The sequence below is a fragment of the Uloborus diversus genome, chromosome 8 (genome assembly GCF_026930045.1).
Source record: "Uloborus diversus isolate 005 chromosome 8, Udiv.v.3.1, whole genome shotgun sequence".
NCBI lineage: Eukaryota > Metazoa > Arthropoda > Arachnida > Araneae > Uloboridae > Uloborus > Uloborus diversus.
This window is the reverse complement of record NC_072738.1, coordinates 78,737,711-78,759,370: the sequence shown is the minus strand read 5'-3', so window position 1 is coordinate 78,759,370 and position 21,660 is coordinate 78,737,711. Positions and strand designations below refer to the sequence as shown.

At 32.1% G+C, this 21,660-nt stretch overlaps 1 protein-coding gene across 1 annotated transcript in view; it reads left to right on the top strand.

Moving 5' to 3' along the window:
- The window catches only part of LOC129228079 (eukaryotic initiation factor 4A-III), a 38,094-nt gene that overhangs the window by 9,902 nt on the left and 6,532 nt on the right, over positions 1-21,660 (top strand). Inside the window, exons 3-9 of the mRNA XM_054862715.1 lie at positions 5,264-5,393; positions 7,311-7,443; positions 7,532-7,612; positions 11,858-11,999; positions 16,780-16,918; positions 20,653-20,768; positions 21,460-21,567. Coding sequence (XP_054718690.1) covers positions 5,264-5,393; positions 7,311-7,443; positions 7,532-7,612; positions 11,858-11,999; positions 16,780-16,918; positions 20,653-20,768; positions 21,460-21,567 — 849 coding nt within the window. The remainder of the gene's footprint in view (positions 1-5,263; positions 5,394-7,310; positions 7,444-7,531; positions 7,613-11,857; positions 12,000-16,779; positions 16,919-20,652; positions 20,769-21,459; positions 21,568-21,660) is intronic.

Genomic DNA, 21,660 nt, shown 5'->3' with positions numbered 1-21,660 from the left:
AAAAATCCCATTAAAAAAAAAATTGAATAGGATTAATTTATTTCTGTTTAATGTTTAAGAAATAGATGTTGATCAAATCCCGTGCTTTCAATTTTTGAAAGCTGTAACATGAGAGGTTTTTTTTTTTTTGGCTGAGAGTATATGTGTAGAGACGTACCGAGTAGCACTTTGGCCGAGTAGCCGAGTACCGAGTACTCGGCCTTTCACTACTCGGCCGAGTACCGAGTTACTGAGTACTCGGCCTTTCACGACTCGGCCGAGTTACCAAGTACCAATTATGTTTTAACAAGAACCACCGACACACATGTGATGAATTTTGAACTTTTTGGAATGGTAGTATAGACCTCCTTGTCCATATAATAGTTTTTAAAACTAAATTCCTGGTGAAATTTAATTACGCATTATATAAACAATTTTGTTTGTCAAAAATTTTACCAAAAAATGATTTTTAAAATTAAAAATAAATAAATAAAAGGTATGATTAATCAAGTTGGAATTAAAACAAATTACAGTAAAATCCCTCTAATGCGGACACTAACACAACAATTTTTTTTGTCCGCAATAGAGAGGTGTCCGCAAGACAGGGGTTTAATAATGTTATTTGCATTGGAACTGGGGAATTAAAAATTGTCCGCATAAGAGGGGTGTCCGTTAGGAAGGGTTTCACTCTATACCAATCAATTATAGTTCTAGTCCGCCAAACATAAATATTTTTTTAAAGCAGATAAAACAAATGTGCAAGAACACTGCAGACACATGTTTCCGCCCCCCCCCCCCCTTACAAGGAATGTCTTTTTCAGTGCATAACATGTGAACTAGAGAAGGTACATTCAACAAAAAAATCCAACTTTTGTCGGATGCCTTTAAATCCACGAGCTCCCATTTTGTGTATAGAAAAAGGAATTCCTTGTAACTTCCAAAGCACGTATCTGCAGTGCTCCTACACTGTGCTTTTAACATTGTTTTATTTCCTTTAATTTTTTAAGCAAAGGTATTTTTATATTTTTTATAACTAATTTTTGTTTGTAGCAAATATCCATTTTTAATATAAAAATTCCATATTTTCTATACTTGCCTTTTTTTGCATAATTTTTAATAAACAAGTTTAATAAACTTTGGGGACATTAAAAGAAAGATTTATACCATTGAAGCATTACAAACTTCATTATTCTCAAAATTTAAATTTGACTTATAAATTTTAATTTAAATTATTGCAGAATATAATGCTTACTTTTTTTTAATATAAATTTTGGTATCTGTCTTGGACAATATTCAATTTTTTGCAACTACTCGGTATTGGCCGAGTATCTGATCAGAATTTGGCCGAGTACCGAGTACTCGGCAAATTGGCCGAGTATGCCGAGTACCGAGTAATTACCGAGTACTCGGTACGTCTCTATATATGTGTTACCGTTAAAGTATGAAATCTGTTATTCTATAGAATGCCTAGTTATTTCATGAAATAACTGATTGTGTTCGTTAAAGTGTAAAACTCTCTTGTATTTCATAGTTTAAATAGTTATTTCATAGAATAACAATCTGCAGCTAGGGTTGCCAACTTAGGGGTTCTCCCCCTAAATTTAGGGGGGAAATTTTAGAATGGGATTTTTTTAGGGCTAAATTTAGGGGTTTAAATTTTAGGGTTTTATCAGGTAAAAATGTTTTTCTTTTATCTTTGGAAATGCTATTGTTTGATTATTTCATTTATTTTTTTAACTTTCAGATATTTTTTGAGCCATTATAACCATTGCCTTTGACCAGAAATGACATAAAAATGATAAATGCCTTAACTCACTCAACAACGAAAAATAGCAATGGTCACGTGCTACCTTTTTGTCCCATGTGTGACGTCACAGTTAAAGGATCACGCATTTAGGAGTTTTATGAGTTAAGTTTAGGGGAAATATTTTTAGGAGTTGGCAACCTTGGTGTTGGCGCCAGTTCATTCCTGTTAATTGCTTGTTTGCTCTAATATTGGCAGCTGCTGTTCGTCAAATACTGTTTCCATGTATCAGGAAGATACATTTTTTAAAAAAGTTTTATAATTTAGTCATTTATTATTACGTTAATTTAGCTTGCTTACGTTAAAGTGAAATTATTTTTAAGACCTTAAATTGCCTTGAACAATGAATTCTTTAAGTGATAATTAAAAAAAAAGCTGCAATGAAAGAAAAGTTTTAATCTTTACTAAATAAGCATTATGTGAAAGAGAACAGTTCTTTGCTCACCTGTGAAAAATTATTAAGTTTGATGGCTGATGTAAAGAAATCTAAAACATCAGATAAGAAAGTGCAACGTGATTATTGGTTACTTCAACATTACGATGTCCTTGAAGTTCAAGGGGTAGAAAAATTAATAGTCTCAGTAACAAATGCAACACCAGATGTAATGTTTTATTGCTCAAGTGACTCTTTGTTTGACATTTTGTACGAAACTCATTTATCTATTGGGCACGGTGGTAGAGACCGAATGATAAAATAACTTAATCGTCGTTACAAAAATATTACGCAAAATAATAAGATTTTCCTGAATTTTTGTGAATCTTGTCAACAAAAACGCAAAGCGAACAGAAAAGGTGTTGTTGTTAAGCCCATGATTTTTTTCACATATGAATTCAAGATGTCAGGTTGACATCATAGATTTTTTATCACAACCTGATGGAAACTATAAATTTATTTTAGTTTATCAAGATCACCTTACAAAGTTTGGTTTTAAGACCTCTTCAAACAAAGAGAACAGAAGAAGTTGCAAAACAGTTGCTTGATATATTCCTGTTGTTGGGAGCCCCATGTATATTGCAGTCAGACAATTGAAGAGAATTTCGTAACAAATTTATTAATGACTTAAAAGTAACTTAGCAAGAGCTTAAGATTGTGCATGGCAAACCAAGACATAGCCAAAGCCAAGGCAGTGTTGAGAGAGCCAATCAGGACATAGAAAATATGTTGACGACTTGGATGCAAGACAACAAATCAACTTCGTGGAGTAACAGGTTAAAATTTATCCAGTTTATGAAAAACAGAGCGTTCCATTTTGGTATTAAACGGTCCCCCTGCGAGACTGTGCTTGGCTGTGCAGCCAGAGTTGGACTGTCAATAACTGCCATTCCAAAGAAAGCACTTAATTCGTTGGTTGACGAAGGTCATGTACGTCTGGAGCAAATTTTAACCACAATGCGGTGGTATACAGCTTTTTACGAATAACTTTTACTATACCTGTATTTCTTGGCTAAATTTTTTTATTGAGCAATCATGATTGCTTATTGTTCTCACTTGACTGTTTTGATATCCTATCATTTTATTTTCCCACCGCCACCCTCCGCACCATCACCGTCGACCGGCTCCTCACGATGCTGCTCCTCTAGCGAAAACCGTCTCCAGGTTGCATCCATGTTCTACACACACGCGCATACATACACAACAACACACACAGAAACACATACACATATACACACGCATACATACAACTACCCACACATTCATGCCTGCACAGAGACACAAACACATATGCCTACACACACATACACGTACCTCCGCACACAAACACACACACCTACATACACACACTCGTGATTGCGAAAAACATAATTTGAATTCAAGATGTCAAAATTCAAATAAATTTTTTTTTTAATTTATTGGCAGTTTAGAATTAACTTTAATAAGAAAATTTTACAATTAACTACAATTATTCAGTGTTGTAACCAATAAATCATATACTGATTTGGTTTTGAACTTTTAGTGATAACCAATCTTTTTTAGATAAAGGCTTTAGATTAAAAAAAGTATATTTTATCGGATCTTTTGGATTTGAGTTTTTGTACCAACACTTACTTGAATTTACCAAGCACCCTCAGAAATTTCCTAACTTGCTCAAGTGATTCATACGTTCCTTTTGCTATTTTATAACTGAAATTGAGGTAAAAAATAAATAATTTTTATTTGAAATTAATTACTTAGAAAATGTTAGGCAACAAAACTTTTGCTGACAGTTGCTATCACTTAAATAAAGTTAAAAAATAAGCAAACTAAGAGTCGGCGTAGGTAGCTATTACAGCTGGCTTAATAAACAATCAAGCCAGCTGGTTGCCACAATGACAATTATTTTCTTATTAGTAGGCTTTTATACACGTAATTAAATTAATTGGTAGTCAGCTTTTAAAAGAATGCAAAGTGAAAATTAAAGAAAAAAAGAGACCCGGAATCGGCATGTTTTCGAATGACTCCGACTCCTTAACCCCAAAATCTGTCCGACTCTAACTCCACAGCCCTGGTTCTGAACTGTGTGAGTTTAATTACTTAGCTTCTGGAAAGAGCTCTGGAACCAATTGCATAAAATGCTTCCAGTGCCCCAAGCTCGATTATTAGCACTTCAAAATGCAGTTTATTACATGTAATCTGAAATATTTATTAGTTTGGATTTAAAATATGGGAAAGTTTTATCTGTTTGCATTGCCACATCCGCATCAAATTGAAACTCATCCGCATAAAATAAAATAAAGGTGTCAAATCTTAAACTGCGTAAAATAAACCGAGTAAAACGAGGGTCTACGGTACTTTAAAATTTCCATATTCATTGTTGTTGATTGGTAAGATGTGTTTGTTATTATGGCACAATTTTGCTGAGTTGTTTCTTTCATTATTTTGTGTTTACGTTTCTGAAATAGTTTGCAAAAATTCTTGAAATACATATAGGTTTGATGCTGACACGATATAGCATGTCAGATACTTTAATTTCGAAAGTAAGATCAATTTTTACACCTGCCTAGAAGATTTAATCCTCACAAGGATCTACATACTGCTCTCTTTGTTCTTCTGTGCAAAGGTTTATAGTCTTTAAGCAGAATTTTTGAAACAAATTTCTGAATTAAAAGACCATTGATAAGAGATTGAGCTTTGCCACAAGCCCATCACATATAACATTGTTTAAAACTTAATTATGTTATGTTTTCTAAAACATCCTGTGAGAAGAAAAGTTGTTTTGTTATGAAAACTGATCTGTTAATACTTGTTTGAAAATTCACCATTATTTTTTTTAAAATTTTTATTACTTTTTTTCTATTTTTCTCTTTTCTAAAAAGTTTAAATAATTTATTATGAATTGAATGAATATGGCTCAATCAATTGTAAAAACACAAACTAGCACTTATGGAGTATTGAGAGTTAACTTTTTTTTGAAAGGTAATCATATTTTCCATCTGTTTTTCTTCATGGTTAAGGTTATACAGCTAATTATTTAAACAAATACTGCTTTCCTTTTTACTCAGGGCACAATCTGGTACTGGAAAAACTGCAACATTTGCGATTGGAGTTCTTCAAATGTTAGACACTGCAGTACGAGAGACACAAGTTTTGACATTGTCTCCTACAAGAGAATTAGCTGTACAGATTCAAAAAGTAAGCTTGACAGTGAAAATAAATGCATTGTACATGGTGATTCTTAAACTTGCTGCCAGAATTTACCTTTTACTATATTCAAATGAATCTGAAACAAAGTAATCTTTTATTGCCCTTTTTCTTTTGTCAAAAATGTTTAGCCTTTGTGACATCGATTTTATCTATTTACTTTTTATATTTTTATGATGAGCAACAGTAATTGGAATTGACCTAACTTTCTAAGTTGCGTGTCTTGGTGCTCTTTTCTCCAGGAAAACTAGATCAATAATACATGAAATCTGCCTCTCAGGGTTAAACTACCTTCTTTATTAAATTAACAGCAATAGATTATATTTGAAAATATCCACTCGCCACAGCAAGTACACAAAACTGATTGAAAAATAGGCCATATAGAAAACTACTGTAAGCTGCATCTCAAAATTTAAAACTAAATAAGAACAGTATAAACGTTAAATTATTCATGAACTACTTCATAAAAAAAGAAATATTTTAAGTCATTCATTACAAAGATAAAACTAATTTGTTCAGCTCTTATTTGAAAAACTTTTAAATCCAAAAGAAATATTTGTTCTTGGAGTGACTATCACCACGAGGAAACAAAAACCAATAAACAGTGCCATTTTGTGGGGAAAAAAACTTGGTGTTTATTTTATATAGTTAAGGTATTTGTTTTCCATTTAAGTCATTCACATTCGACTGAATTCTTTATGTTTTTGGCTTATTTTTGTTTTTCTTTTATCACACAATATTAGCATTTTGCTGTAACTCTGCAGCAATGTCTTAGCATCTGTTTTCGGTTTGAGATATTTCTTATTTTTTCAATAGTTCCTTTTATCAATTTCCTTTCCAAAATATATGTATAGCATATTGAGCCAAAACAAAAATGTTTTTTTGTGTACTTGCTGTGGCGAGTGGATGTTTCAAAATCTATTGTTAATTTAATAATGGAGGTAGTTTACTCTGAGAGGCAGATTTATTATTGCAGTAAGAAAAAAAAGCACCAAGCCATGCAACTTGGAAAGTAGAGGGATTCCCATATTCCCAAAAAATGTGCTTCTGAAGGTACCTTTTAATTTAATGAAATATAATTTTTTAAACTTCTTTAAAAAATACATTCCAAAGTGTATGAAAACAATATTATTTATAAATTTTTGCAGTGAATTTTATAACATGTATGATTTAAATAATAATATAAGACTTTTAACTTTTAAATAATGCGGGCATAGGAGCAAATTTTAGTGTTTATCATTTAAATTCCTTGCCATATTTCGAATAAATATGTTTTTATTTGATTGAATCGCTCAACATGCTTATAATGCATAAGGTTAAAGCGGAAAGTATTATCCTCAAATTATGGGTTAAAACAATTGTTAGGGCAAATAACGGATATTGGATTATCCACCGAAAGAAGTTAGTATGAAAGTAAATTCATAGCACAGGGAAAAAAATTGATACGGTTTTCAGGTCTGGATTTGTGCTGTTCCACTGTATATGACATATTAATCACTGATACAATCCAGTAAAAACATATGTATTCTAAAAATAAATTTGTATTTTTTTATTAATGTGCTTTGTTGAATAAATACCTTTTGTGCTTGAAAAGTGAAATAAAAAATAACAACATTTAATTGCACAAAATTGCAGATTACTGCATTCACGTGTATGCAGTAATTTCTGGAAGTTTGCCATCAAACGTTGTAATTCCTTCTTGTAATGTGCTGTGTATTCTATATTATTCTGAAGATAGTATGAAATTAAGAGCCAGAGAGGCTAGATTAGCTGCCTTGTGCATGCTGGTGTACAACTCCATTCCCTCAAAGAAGCACTGTCTGTGTACTTTGGGGCTTTGCCCCTTTCTTGGGGCATGGAGTCCTTAAATTCACCTTGTCCTAACATCTTCCCAAATCTTGTTTTTAGGTCATTCTGGCTCTAGGTGATTATATGAATGTACAGTGCCATTCCTGTATTGGTGGGACAAATCTTGGAGAAGATATAAGAAAATTAGATTATGGGCAGCATGTTGTATCAGGCACACCTGGCAGAGTTTTTGGTAGGCATAAATATTTTTAGGTGAAACTTTAATTGCAGTTTATAAGTTAGTAAATATTGTGTTAAAGACATGTTTTGTACAATTTTAGATATGATAAGAAGAAGAAACTTGAGGACAAGATCCATTAAGATGCTAGTTTTAGATGAAGCTGATGAAATGTTAAATAAAGGTTAGTTTTCATATACTTCTTTGTAAAAGAAGAGGTAAATATTATAGCTTAGGCATGAGAAACAAAATAATAACATGAGAGAGAGAGAAAGGAAACATTTCCTGGAAATTTAAAATTTTAAGCATAATCAAGGATAATTGTTTCTTTTTTGTTCCTTTTCTTTCTTCTAACATTTCTTGAAGTAAAGTTAAATTATAGATTTAATATTGAATGTTTAATGTCTTCAATACAGTAGAACTCCGATTTTACATCATCCGTTTCATATGTTATCCCGAATCCAACATAATTTTCTGCTGACCTGTGAAAATCGCTATACCGGCAAAGTTAAAGTATTCCGTATTCAACCAGCACGTTTTTTTATAAGCTTCACTGTATGCGTTTTTCTAAGTCTTTTTTTAGATTAGTTCTTAGCTGGTTGGCACTGCTCTAGCATTCTTTGTGTTCCACATGATTGTATTTATTGTGAAAGTATAAAAACTCTAATTTTCATTTTGAAACGCTTACAAAGAAGCAAACTTACAAAAAAAAAACACACACTATAGAGCGTATTGTAATTTGTATATACAGGGTGTGGCAAAACTAATGGTCCATACTGAAAGGGATGATAGACCTTGCCAAAGCAAACAGCTTTCACAAAGCAATGTAGGGTCGGAAAGCAAACAGCAGGCCCGGAGAGGGTACTTGGTTTGTAGAAAGGGGGAATGCAAAAAAGACCAAAAACAACGATATGCAGACAAAAAACCCCTGTTACAAAGGCTCAAATGAGCTCCCCCCAGCTGCAAAACAAGCTTCATACCAGCGATGCATTGAACAACGCAAACGTTAAAATATTTGTCATGTCGGAAAGGTATGCAGCGCTTTTTCGGGATAGGTCCTCTAGTTACGAGATGGGCGTCCATTTGCTGGTACATGTTCATAAATGGGGCAACACCTGCTGGAAGTAGTTACAGTATTTGTATCTATCTAAATAACGTATTTATAAATAAAGGATTTTTGTCTTCATATTAGCCATGCACATACAACACACTTTTCTACCTTGCGAATAACCGCTCCGGCTCTGAAAAAAACTGTTGAAAAATTCCCCGTTCTCATATTAAAAGAGGTTATTTATTGTATCAGAGAAAGCGGTTTTTACCCAGCTTCCTTAGCGGCTATACCCAGCAAGTTGACGAACTTGTTTCGCGTAATGAATTCTGGGTAAAAACCCCGCATATACTCCAGAAGGAAGCAGGAGGGGAAAAAATCCTCATTTCCCTTTCAAATATCCCGAAAGCGGTGAAACCCATGTTATTTGCGGAGTCGAAACTCCACTGAAACGTGCCTATTATTGTTTTCTTTATTGTATTCTCCATTTCTGCGAACCAAATACCCACTCCCAGCCTGCCATTTGCTTTCTGTCCCCACATTGCATTGTGAAAGTTGTTTGTTTTGGCAGGGTCTAACCGCCTTTTTTAGTATGGACCATTAGTTTTGCAACACCTTAATATATATATATATATATATATATATATATATATATATATATATATATATATATATATATATATCAGGCCGAGGAGTCAGTCACCTTTCTCACCTTTAGTCACCTTTTGAAAATTTGGTTACTTTTAGTCACCTTTTGCAATTTTTGTCACCTTTCTCACCTTTCTTGAAATGTCTTAGGATTTTTTTTTTGAATAATTAAATCCTTGAAAAGTATCTGAATGATAGCTTTAACAGTGAAATTAATTAAAAAAGTAGCATTAAATATGCCCCCCCCCCCCACCTTGTTGTTGTTTAAGAAAAATAGCTATGCTACCGGAAAATCCAGGATTTTTTTTTTATTATTGCTTGCAATTGCACCCTATGAGTAGAACCAGTCTTTCTATCCCCCTTCGACCGTCAGACGCATTTTCCGCAAGTCTCGTCTAAACGCCATTTTGTTTCCTATCGTGTTTCTGACCATAGAGTGTTGTTCGACTAAAGTTCAGCTGTGCAATTTGTTTCTACACACTTTGTTGAGTGAGCGGTCATGGAATGCAAGTTGTCTTCTGTGTTTATCAAATGACGTCATCTGAAGTCTCTGAATCTCATGCTCATCTCTAGCTAGGCGTGTTACTTGCTTGTTTTACTTTTACTGACTTCGAAAGTCGCGACTAAGCAGCCACAAGCGATTCGATTTGAAAAAGGGGTGATGGGTTAAGGAGGCATGCCTCGATGTCTTCTTTGAGCTGTCTTCTTTGAGCGCGGAATAGTGAAAAGTTTTGGTTTGTGTTTATAGTTTCACTTTGTGTTTGCACAGAAATGGTTAGTTTGGGTTTTATTTTTGCTGTGCAAGTGGGAAGTGAACTTGGTCTGTGTAAACATTTCTTAACATTTCCTTTTTTGGTGTGTCTCAGAGAATCTCCGAAATTTTTTTTATTAGGTTTCAATGCTTTATATGGCTTGTGCCAGTAAAAATAAAACTTTTAGAAGCAGATGCTAGCTAAAAGCTTTATTTTATGTAACGGCGAGATTTATTTTATTAAAGTACGGTTTTAACATGGTTTGGTAATGTTATGATTTGGTTCTTCCACATTCATTTTAAAAAGCTGCTGATTTTATAATCCAGAGATTTTATAAGTGGCGGTTAATGTTTATTTATTTATTGAATTGGAACAAAAAAACTGCTGTAAATCTATTTGAAACAAAATGCACTACGACAGTATTTTTGATAAATGTGATATTATTTTCCTAGATTCAATAAAAAATAAATTTATGTTTAAAAAAAAAGAAATGAAATTAAAAAAAAACAGCCAACCAACGCATCTAACAAATGAGTCCCGATTGAAAAACAAAACAAAAGTACCCTCACATCGTTATCTTTATCACCCCTATTTTTATCAAATCAGAAGAGATCATGACAGTATTCCTGCTTATTCGGCATTAATTTTTATTCCTAAGCCTGATAAGTTGGGTATAGTAAATTGACTAGAACCATGAACATTTTCAGGCGTATGAAATGATATTTTCAATTTCATACTTCAACATCATTTTATTTTTGCGTTGTAAGTACAATTATCATTTTGTTAAAGTCTGATTTTTCAAATTGGTTTTCTCATTTATTCTCTACTGTCGAGACTTTCGATTTAATATTTATGCTTTGTATTTACTAAGAAAAAAGAAAGAATGCTGATGATTTTTCCAACAAGCTAAAAAAAAGAGAAAAAAAAATACTAAAAATGTGATTGAATAACATAAATTATATGTTCAAGAAATGCATCATCTTGCTCTTTACTTCACAATTTCAAGCTTTATTATGTTGATTATATATATATATATATATATATATATATATATATATATATATATATATATATATATACACATATAAAAAGGTTACATAGAGTTTACACTGAAAGTTTTTTGAAAATGTCTTAAAATTTTTATTTTACTACTTCTAGCCCTATAATATTCATTTCCAAAATTGTAAAGAAATCTTTACAAGAAATATATAATCTATTTTGGTAAAAGTCAGTAAAAAGGGGTTATCCTTTTCTGTTTTTTGAGTTCTTAACAAATTGCTTTTGGTCACCTTTTAGTTACTTTTTTGTCACCTTTTAGTCACCTTTGTTTTCAAATTTGTCACCTTTCTCACTTTTTTTAAAGGCCATCAGCAGTCCTCGGCCTGATATATACACACACACACACACATTACAGATTGCTTTCCCTCTGCTCCATTATTATATTTTTTTATTTGGTATATGTACCAGGAAGAAATTTCACCAACAAAAAAAAAAACCGTAGTTGTATGGGGTGCCAATTGCATTTGCGCATTGATCAATGCATTATGAGTTGAATTAAGTTCATAAAATAGTTTTTCATTAGTGTTTTGACAAACAAATTAATTCCCACCCCCTTTCCCCACCTGTTTATTTAATATTCCATGCCTGAGGTAATTTCCCCTTCAGTAGAATCCAAGAAAGATATGCCAGCTCAGAAATTTTGAATTTTAGAGAGGAAAAACAATGTATAACCAATATTTTGTGATGTATAGACTGCATTTTCCCATTAAATTGAATGTGAATCAATAAGGACTTAATAAAAGTGAAATATCAATGTAAAAGAATTACAAATGATGCTTTACTGCATAACGGAGCAATGTATAGCAAATGTATGCTTATGTGTAACAAGCACGTTAATAACATTTCACACTGTTAAAATACTATGAAGTATATTTGAAATAAATTGGTTTTTAAGATTCTTAAAACATTATTATTTTCACAGGTTTTAAAGATCAAATCTATGATGTTTATAGATATCTTCCTCCAGCAACTCAAGTTATTTTGATATCTGCTACTTTGCCTCATGAAATTTTAGAAATGACCAGTAAATTTATGACTGATCCAATCAGGATCTTGGTAAAACGGTAAATCCCAATTATTTATGATGATTCTTTTAATAAGAGTAGTAATTTTTTTAAAACAAAAGAAAGGGAATATTTCTGTATTAAACTAGTAAATTTTTCAAAGTTTTAGAGTAAAAACCTACATGTTCTTTATTTTAAGATAAATTTGTTGTAAATTTAATTGTTTATCATGCATTCTATTTTCTCTCCTGTACTGTTGTGGAAACTCTTCTGATTGTTATGGAACCATGATTATCCTGTCTAAGAGATATTTGGAAAATGTTGAAGCTAGAGCAAGATAATGTTTCCTGTGATCTGTTATTAGAAATATCTTTTATGACTTGTGTTTTGAATATTAGTAAATCTAAGGTCAAAAAGTAAAATCCTGTGTTATAGATTACTATTGCTCAGCATCAACTAATTTAAAATTTAATTTCATAACTTTATAACTTGCAATATTACAAATTTCATTTATCAATATTTATTCAAATTAAGTTTAATACATATGAAAGCTTCTTTTTTTCCATGCTGTATTCTGTATTTTGAAGTAATCATTTGAACACAATTTCGAGAAGTTGGGTAAGAAATTTATTTCGTTCATGTTGATAAATTTGGTTTGATTTTGCTATCTATTTGTATCTTTGAAGATAATTTTTCTGGCTATTTAGAAGTAAAGTTCCCCCTTTCTCTCCCAAATAATCAAGTTTAGATTTTATGAAGTCAAAAAAATATATGTATAAAAGAGTAATGAAATTTAAAATCAATTTTACTGCTTAAATTCAAAAAAAAAAGAGTAAATATATTTTTAATTTTTATTTACAGAAGAAAAAGAAATATTAAAAGAAATGTCGCCTCAGAGCAAAAGTAAGACATCTAATCCCAGAAATAAGGTATCCGGTAGCATGGGTGCAAGACCTTCTGTCTCAGGACGGATTTCCGTCTTGTACAAAATTTCCGAGAGAGAGGTCGGGACGGAAAGAAATTCGATGACTTTCCTTCAGTTTTTACTTTAAAAAAAAAAGAAAAATTCAGTGTTTGAAAAATATGCTTTAATATTAATGGACCTCTCCATAACCACGAATATACATCGACAATCTCTCGATTTTCCGCCATGGGCGTGCTTTGTTTGCAGCGTGATTTTGGAGGAGTGGCTTTTAGACTCACGCCGTTTGACTTTTTTTTAGGTAGCTCTATTATTTCCAACTCACTGCATTGCAGACCACGGAGTTGCTCCCTATTCTCGCTAAATTTTTGAATTGATCACTTTTCGTCTTTATTTTTTTCACTTTCTATTTTTCGATAATCCTTTCGTTTTTTTCCCCTCATTTGTGGGGTTTTTTTTTGCAAACTTTACATGCATAAATGAAAATTATGTACGCTCTTAAAATGAATCTGAATCACCGGTTGAGTGTGATTGCTGACGTGATGAAATGTTTACTCCACATCGAAAGGCGTCCACATACCAGGTAAAACGGGAACTATCAGAGATTTTGAAGATTTAATGAGAATGAGAATTCTGGAAAGCATTGGAAGCAAATTTCAAGCTGGTTTGAAACATCGATGGGCAACTGTTCCTGCATCTTTGACATGTTTCTAGTAAAATATTCTAAGACTTGAAGAATGTCTAAATTCCAATGACTTTCAATGTAACACTCGCTAGAATGGAAATAGGGGGGGGGGGGGGTGTAAACACGAAAAATAACGGCAGCACGAGTTTGCGAAAAATTAGCCGATGATACTGAAGTCTTAACACATTTATATTTTTTAGAATCTAAGAGGAGAGGGGGGGGGGGGTCTACTCAGAAATAAATAATCGAAAAACTTAATTTTAAGCCATGTTTGAAGCTAGGTGTGGTTTGGGATTTCTCCTCTGCAAACTCTAAAAAAAAGTCAAAAATGTTTAGGCTGTCTTTAATGATGTAAAAGTGGAGAGGTGAGGTTTAAAACAAATCGGGAACTGGAGTCTTGAAACACTAATCTAGGCAATCTTTGGTGAATTTATGAGAGATGGTTTCAGTGTTCTAACCTAAAAATGTTTTGTAGCGGATGGTACTAAAAACTATTTGAGGTTTGGGACCCTCTCCCGAAAAATGTTTGTAACTGAAATCTTAAAACTTTTAGGCTGACTTTGGCAATGTCAAGAGGGGGGGGGGGGGTTGTCTTTAGGGGTGAAATTCCGAAACTGGAGTCTTAAAAGTACAACTTTAGACCATCTTTAATGAACATAGAGGGTGGGGTTTGGGGCTCCACTCCCCCTTCAAAGCTAAAGTATTCAGAACTCTGCTTTACATAATCTTTGGGGGACTTAAGAAAAAGGAATTTGAAGGCTTCCTCTCGATATATTTTAGAAATTAAATTCTAAAAACTTGGGTGATGAAAAGTGGGAACCAGAAATTTGTCAAATTTAGTGAACTTAGGGGGAAGAGTTCAGGGGGGATGGGTCTCTCTCCCCCGAAAATTTCTCCATGCTGAAGTATTGAAATGCTATTTTGGCTATTTTTGAGTGAGTTAAGAGTTAGGGAATTCGGGGGTTCTTTTTCGAAACATTTTCGAAATTGAAGTCTTAAAACCTTGAGCTGTCTTTGGCGCTGTGGGAAGAGGAGTTGCTCTTTCAGTAGAAAAATAAATCTTAAACACAAACTTACACTGCCTTTAGTGTGCCTGCTTCACATAAGGGGAGGAGGGGTATTCAGCCGCCCAACACAAAAAATTTTCGTTTCTGAAGTTTTAAGAACTCTGTTTTGGGCTATCTTTGGATGACTTAAGTGGAAAGGGAGTCGGAAGTTTCTGTCAAAAATTTTCCAAAATTAAAGTATTAAAACTTATAGATGGTTTTAAGTTGTGTATATAGGTAAACGGGGGTACTGTTAATTGAAAAAAATTTAGAAACTGAAGCCTTAAAAGCTCAAATTAAGGACATTTGTGGGTTCGGGAGTTCTCTTCCGAAAATTTTTCGATGATGAAATATTTAAAAGGCTACTTTAGGCTGTATTTGAGTGCCTTTCGAGGGCCCTCCCTTGGGTGAGGATTCAGTTCCCCTATTGCTTTCTTAATTAATGAATATTGGATAGTGTTCCTCGTTAAAAAAAAATATATCTGCTTCACTGAAGCTGTTTTTTTATTTCTAATTTTACCACCTGCTATCATATAAAAGAATTCTTTTACAAATGAAGACTGAAGGGGGGGGGGGGGTGTCAGTTCATTAATTGCCCATACCCTTTCCCCACCTCTTTCTTTTCTGGTTAGTTAGCGCTATCTTGGGTAGACTTTCGATCAGAACTGATTTATGTTACAAAAGTGAAAAGCTTATGTCCCAAGCGATTTTATTGCTGCAATAAAAAGATTTACGATTGGCAAAAAACTAATGGCTTGGAGCCTCAAATGCTTTTACACCCTAACATCATCCAACATCGTCTAAAATTGCGTTTTTGCAACTTCAATTTCGAAATATTGCCGAAGGAGAGTTCTCGAACTCCATCCCTTCAAACTTCAATTTCAACATCTTCAAAGCTTCAATTTCGGGGAGAGTCAGCTCCCCCTTTTTTTATAATATTTTTGAAGATCGCCTAATATTGTGATTTTAGGACTATCAGTTTGAAAAAAAAAATGATGTAAGAGAGTCCCTGAACCTCTCCTTTCCCTGAACTTTACCAAAATGGCCTATCATTGCATTTTTTGGACTTCAATTTTTAAAAAAATTCTGGGAAAGAGCCCCTAGACCCCCTGTTATAGGTGGTTTTTAGGTTTTTGGAAATACGATATCAAAACGCTTAAATATTATAATTTCAAAAGCAAAAAATTCAAAGTAAACACAGATTCCAAAACTGCCATATTTAAAATCTACAACATTTATGCTCATAATTTTTTTCTTAAGCACGCATGTGGGGGGAGGGGGGCTCAAAATGTTTTCCGTCTTGAACACATCGCCAAACTTGCACCTATGTCCGGTAGGTATCCTACTGTTGTTCTGAGGCGAGGATATATATTCACGTTGAACTAATACCAAAACAAATTAGAGTTTGATTTTAATTTAAGCAAATGCAATGTGCTAATGATTTTATTGTGCATACAAATTCTTTAGATTCAAAAAATTTATTTTTGTTTACAAAATATTCTTTTATGTTTGACAAAAAGAAAAGTTGCTTTCTATATCTATATTTTCCATCCAAAAGAGCTGTAAAGGTTTTTTAGTTAAAGCCCTCTCCCTAAATTGGTTGTGATGGTCAAACCTCCATCTTCCCTCTTAAATTTCCTCCCTACATTTCCTATTATTAAGGATATTATTCCTATTCCTATTTGATCTTTTAATTGATGTGACCCTCAGACATGAAAGGTTGAATCCCTCAAGCTAAAAGTTTGGAACTAATATACTATAAGTAATGGATAAAATTTCAACTAGTTGTTTGATGCTGATATAAAAGAAAACAATTTTGTCTATGGGTTTATTTTAATAATTAGATTATAGTAAGAAAATGGTCCTTTAGGGAATTTTCATTTTTATTCATCTTTTTTCATTTTTAAATCACTACTTTTATTTTTAACAAAAACATTTTATTGTATAAACTATTTTTTCACATAGTTTCTTTCATTATATAGCTGAAATGCAAGCTTCCTAGCTGTAAATCTTTTTTGAAAAATTAAGTATGCACCCTGTAAAGTTTGAACCTTTCCTGTTTGAGTTTCCAACTGCAAAAATTTTTCCTTCTATGAAACAATAATCTAATAAATTCACGTAAATAGCTCCTAATGTGTGTAATATGTATGAATTTATAATGTTTTAAAAGCTTCTTCATATTTCTAGTGATGAATTGACACTGGAAGGAATTAAACAGTTCTTCGTTGCTGTTGAAAGAGAAGAATGGAAATTGGATACATTGTGTGATTTGTATGATACATTAACTATAACACAAGCCGTAATATTTTGCAACACAAAAAGAAAGGTTTGTACATAGCTTTGTGTCTCAAATTTTGTACTTGATATTGAGCAGAGTAAATAAATATTTGTAGGGATGTGCACCAGATTTTCGATTGGTGTTCAGTATGCTCCCTATTCATCTGGCTAACCGAATATTCTGTTTGGTCAAATCCTTCAATATTCCGCAACCAAATAGTAAATTAATTTAAATATTCAAAACTTGGTAAAGGGACATAATTTTTTAAAAATAGTGATTAAAAGCAGTAGTTTGGCACTATAGTAAATACTTAACTTAAATTGTTACTTACTAATATTATCACATTTAAAGTGATTTTATTACAAGAGCAAACACCCAGATGTTAAATTTTAATTTTGTTGCTTCTCAATTTTTCTGAAATCTTAAGACATGTCACTTTGGTATTACTAACTCATTTATGTATGAAACAATAATCAGAAGGGGGGGGGGGTGAACTCATGGTACAGTAAACTTCCGATTGGGGTTCGCGGAATTGGGTGGCACAAGTGCCGCAGCTAATAAAAATCGCGGATATACTGAAATGAGGGACAAATAAGGTAAAAATTGTCCTTCCTCAAGAACTTAGCTATATTAATGCATAATTCTTTCTTCAAATAGTGAAAATATATACAGTACAGTGAAAATGTTTTGTATATTTCTACTACAGAACTTAACATCAATAAAAAAAAAGTATGATGAAGAAAGCACAATAAATAAATAAAACAAACAACTGATTTTATTTACAATTTTTCAATAAAACAGCCATTGGTATTCCATTTTTGCTGCAAAAATACATGTTCCTGATTGTTAAATGACTCACTGACAATTTGCTCATGGATAATCAAGAGTTAACTGTATTAAATATTCATAAGTATGAAAAGTCAATTAACTACTAATTCTTTATATCAAATATGTAGCTAAAGAAAACAAGAAATATTTAAAAGGGTGATTAATAAGAAAAAAGCACTTGGATGTTTTAGTAGCAAGGGCGCCCATATAGAGGGGCTCGAGCGCCCCCCCCCCCCCTGAAATTAGAACTTCTTTCCTTTTGGTACTTTTTTCTTTGCAAAAATGTAAAAACATTTATTCTCCAGCCATTAATGAATAAGTTATAAAAAATGAAATATTTTAATGACTCTATTCTGTCTTGAAATCAGTTTCCATGGAGAAAATACCCTCCTAACCTATGGGGAAAATATCTGAGCCCCCCCCCCCCTACAATTTTGCATATGGGCACCCTTGTTTAGTTGTCCTTTGCACTTAAAAGAAAAAATAAATTACAAGAAGTTTGAATTTGATGCCTCAATTTGAATTTTGTAAAATTATTAATATTATTAATCAGTTGCTGAAGAGCCTCAGATAGCTGAAAATCACTTGAATGAATTCCAATTTGTAACAAAATTTTAAGCAACTTTATATTGTAAGGTTAATGCAAGATTTTTCATTTCTAACATGGCATAACCATGATTATATCAAATCATGTATTAGGTAAGAAGTTTAGTGTTTTCCCCCTAGACCATTTTAAGGGAGCTGCACCTTGACCTTTAAGTTAACCTTTCATGTGCTTTTCCCTCTTCTTTGCCTTAATTAATGTCCCTTTCTTGCCCCTTTGAAATTTAAATAAAACTTAATCGCAAAAACAAATCTTTTTCAAGAGGTAACGATTGATACAAACATGTCCTTCAAGAAAAGAATGACTAAGAAAAAATATTTAAATTTTGAATGTGTACAGTATGCAGAAAATAATGATGAATAAAATAGCACCTCTTCTGCTAGACAATTCTTTTGAGTTGTGCCTGTTTATTAAGAAGCATCATGTTTCTTTTTGGACTGGGATGAAACACAAAATGAATTATAAATTTATGCAGATTTTCAGATTAACACAAAACGAATAATTGTTACACCTAATGTAGATAAGTTTAGGATGTTAAACAGCAATGCATCTTAATTTCACAAAAGACACACCCTAGGTAGGACATTTTAAAAATTGAAGAAAATAGAAATGCAAACATTGATTTAAAAATTTTAACCAATTCGGTATTCAGCAAAATATGGTATTCTCAGTGCATCCCTAGGTATTTGTATATTTAATGTTTTGGGCTGATGACAGAATCTTTTAATTTTGACATATAAATAGAGTTGTTGTCATTTTGAAAGATTTCAATAGTATTACTGTTTTTCTTCTTGACACTTGGTATCAGTTATTTTAGGTCACTTCAGAAGAAAGTTGTACATACATCATGCTTGCCAACTCTACTGTTTTTAACGGGAGACTCCCGTTTTTTGCTTCCATCTCCCAATTTTCCGTTTTTTACCATTTTCTCCCGTTTTTGCACTTTTATCAGTCAATCCTTAAAAAAGTTCACTTTCTTGTCAATAGATGGCGCCCTTTTCTTGTCTACCAATGTCAGGGAATAAGAATTTTTCCAATTAATAACTCATTTTGTTAAAATTAATTTTTTGGAAGCTTACCACTTTGCATGTTCAACGAAACACGTGATTTGCCGAAAATTGCAGCAGATTTCAATCCTTTTGCATCTTGAATATATTTCAATTATTTTGGAAGTTTGAAGTTATTTTAACATGAGCTACCCTATACCTACTTAATTTTTATTTTATTTTAATTATATATTGATTTTTCTTTTTTTTTGGATATTAGTAAATAAATTTTTGTAGCTACTTTTTTGGTAGAGACTGGCGAATGTACGAAACTTTAAGCAAATTCACTCCTTGTTTTTTGGTTTTTCCTTTGCAGCATATTTTGCTTGCTGCTACCAATTAGCTTACCTCTTTGAAAAATTCCCATTACACTTTAAATTTAGTACCCATGTTATTTAAAAACATAATTTAATAATTCTGTGTTAAGATATGTCGCTGGTGAATCGCCTATATAGCTCTAGTGGAATCGCCTGTTTTTCTTTCTTTAAAGGTTGGCAAGTATGATACATAATCTTGTTTGAAGTTACCTTGATGTCTGTTTATAGGAAGTAAATACGGGAAGTATAGTACGGCCAAAGAAACGTATTTGATACTTTGAAGAGAAAAACCAACATCAATAAAGCACAAATTATCAAGAATGTACAGCATATAGGCTGCAGCTGTATTTTCTTGATAATATGTGCTTTTTTTAAGTTGATTTTTCACTTAAATATATTTTAGCACAAAGCTTATTTGAGGCAGTGAGAAGCAAAGGAGTGTAAGTAGGCAGTTTAAAGTTTTGAGTAAGGATATGCCGAAAAGCTAATTGGTTGATTACCGATTAATCACATGTTAATAATTGGCTGGTTAATCAGCAGAGTCGATTAATGATCATACTGATTATTTTTAATGTTAGCAATTTCTCCATCGTTTTTTCTCTTATGATTTCAACTCTAGAAATAGTTAATTTCTGAGAGACTATTTATTTTCATAATTTTCTCACAATTTTTTCAAAATCTCATCCAATTTTCATATTATTGTTAATAAAATTACATTGTGCTGACTAAACATGAAAATTAAAAAAATATATAAGGTGTAGTCTGTGGTTTAGTAAGCTAATTTAGGAGCACTTTTAATTTAAATTATTTTTTAATTACTAGTAGTTAATCCAAGATTTTTATTCTTTATAAAAATTATGAGGTTATCTTAAAGCACTATGCCTAAGGATAAAAGTATCAACACATGAAATATGTTGCAACATATTTTCAAAAATATCATATTTTCAAATCCTGTTTTTAACATAGACATTATATTTGATACAATAGGTAGACTGGTTGACCGAAAAAATGAGGGAAGCTAACTTTACAGTTTCATCCATGCATGGTGACATGCCTCAAAAAGAAAGAGATGCTATTATGAAGGAATTCCGATCTGGACAAACGTAAGTTTTTTTAATCTATTTTAGTTTTTTAAAAATGTAAAATATTTTGGTTTAAAACCAATATGATATCAGCATTAACTACATGCCTGTATAATTCTAGGCATATTTTTTGCCCCCAGAAAAAAATTGAACCTACAACAATGACAGAGGGAGATAAAACGTATCTTTATATCCTGCAAAACAGGCTGTGTTAACTTAAGTTTATTTTCATTTGGGGTTGGGAGGTTATAAAAATTTGCACATACCTTTGATTTGAAGGTGACGATGACACTATGATACGTTTTTTGAATAGAGAATATTACAGTTAGGGAAAAGAAATTTATCAAAAATCTGGGAATTTTAACCCTGAAAATCTGTAGCATTACTTTTATTTGAATTTAAGTTTGGTTTATCATTGTGGTTACTATGGCTAGTATAGTAAGAATGTTCGAAATATGTACTGTTTTTAAAAAACCAGGGAATTTATATAGTGGATATTAAACAGAAACAATTATGGAAAGATATTTATCAAGTGGTCGTGTAGGAATTTTTGACAAAGGCAATATAATAAATATAATGTTTTGAAACACATTTCTCAGTACAAAATACAAGTTGATTATTGTGGCAAATTTTAATTATTCAAGTTAGAGTTGAATATTTTGTATTTATTTGAATTTTCACTTGCAGTAATAAAGCATGTATTTATTTTCAGTCGTGTTTTAATAACTACAGATGTTTGGGCCAGAGGCATTGATGTTCAACAAGTTTCATTAGTTATTAACTATGATCTTCCAAATAATCGTGAGTTGTACATTCATAGGTAAGTTTGTTTTCATCTTATATTTTATCGTCTACATTTTGACATGTTCTTTGTATTTGTAACTTTAAAAAATTCTATACAAGAACCTTTTGT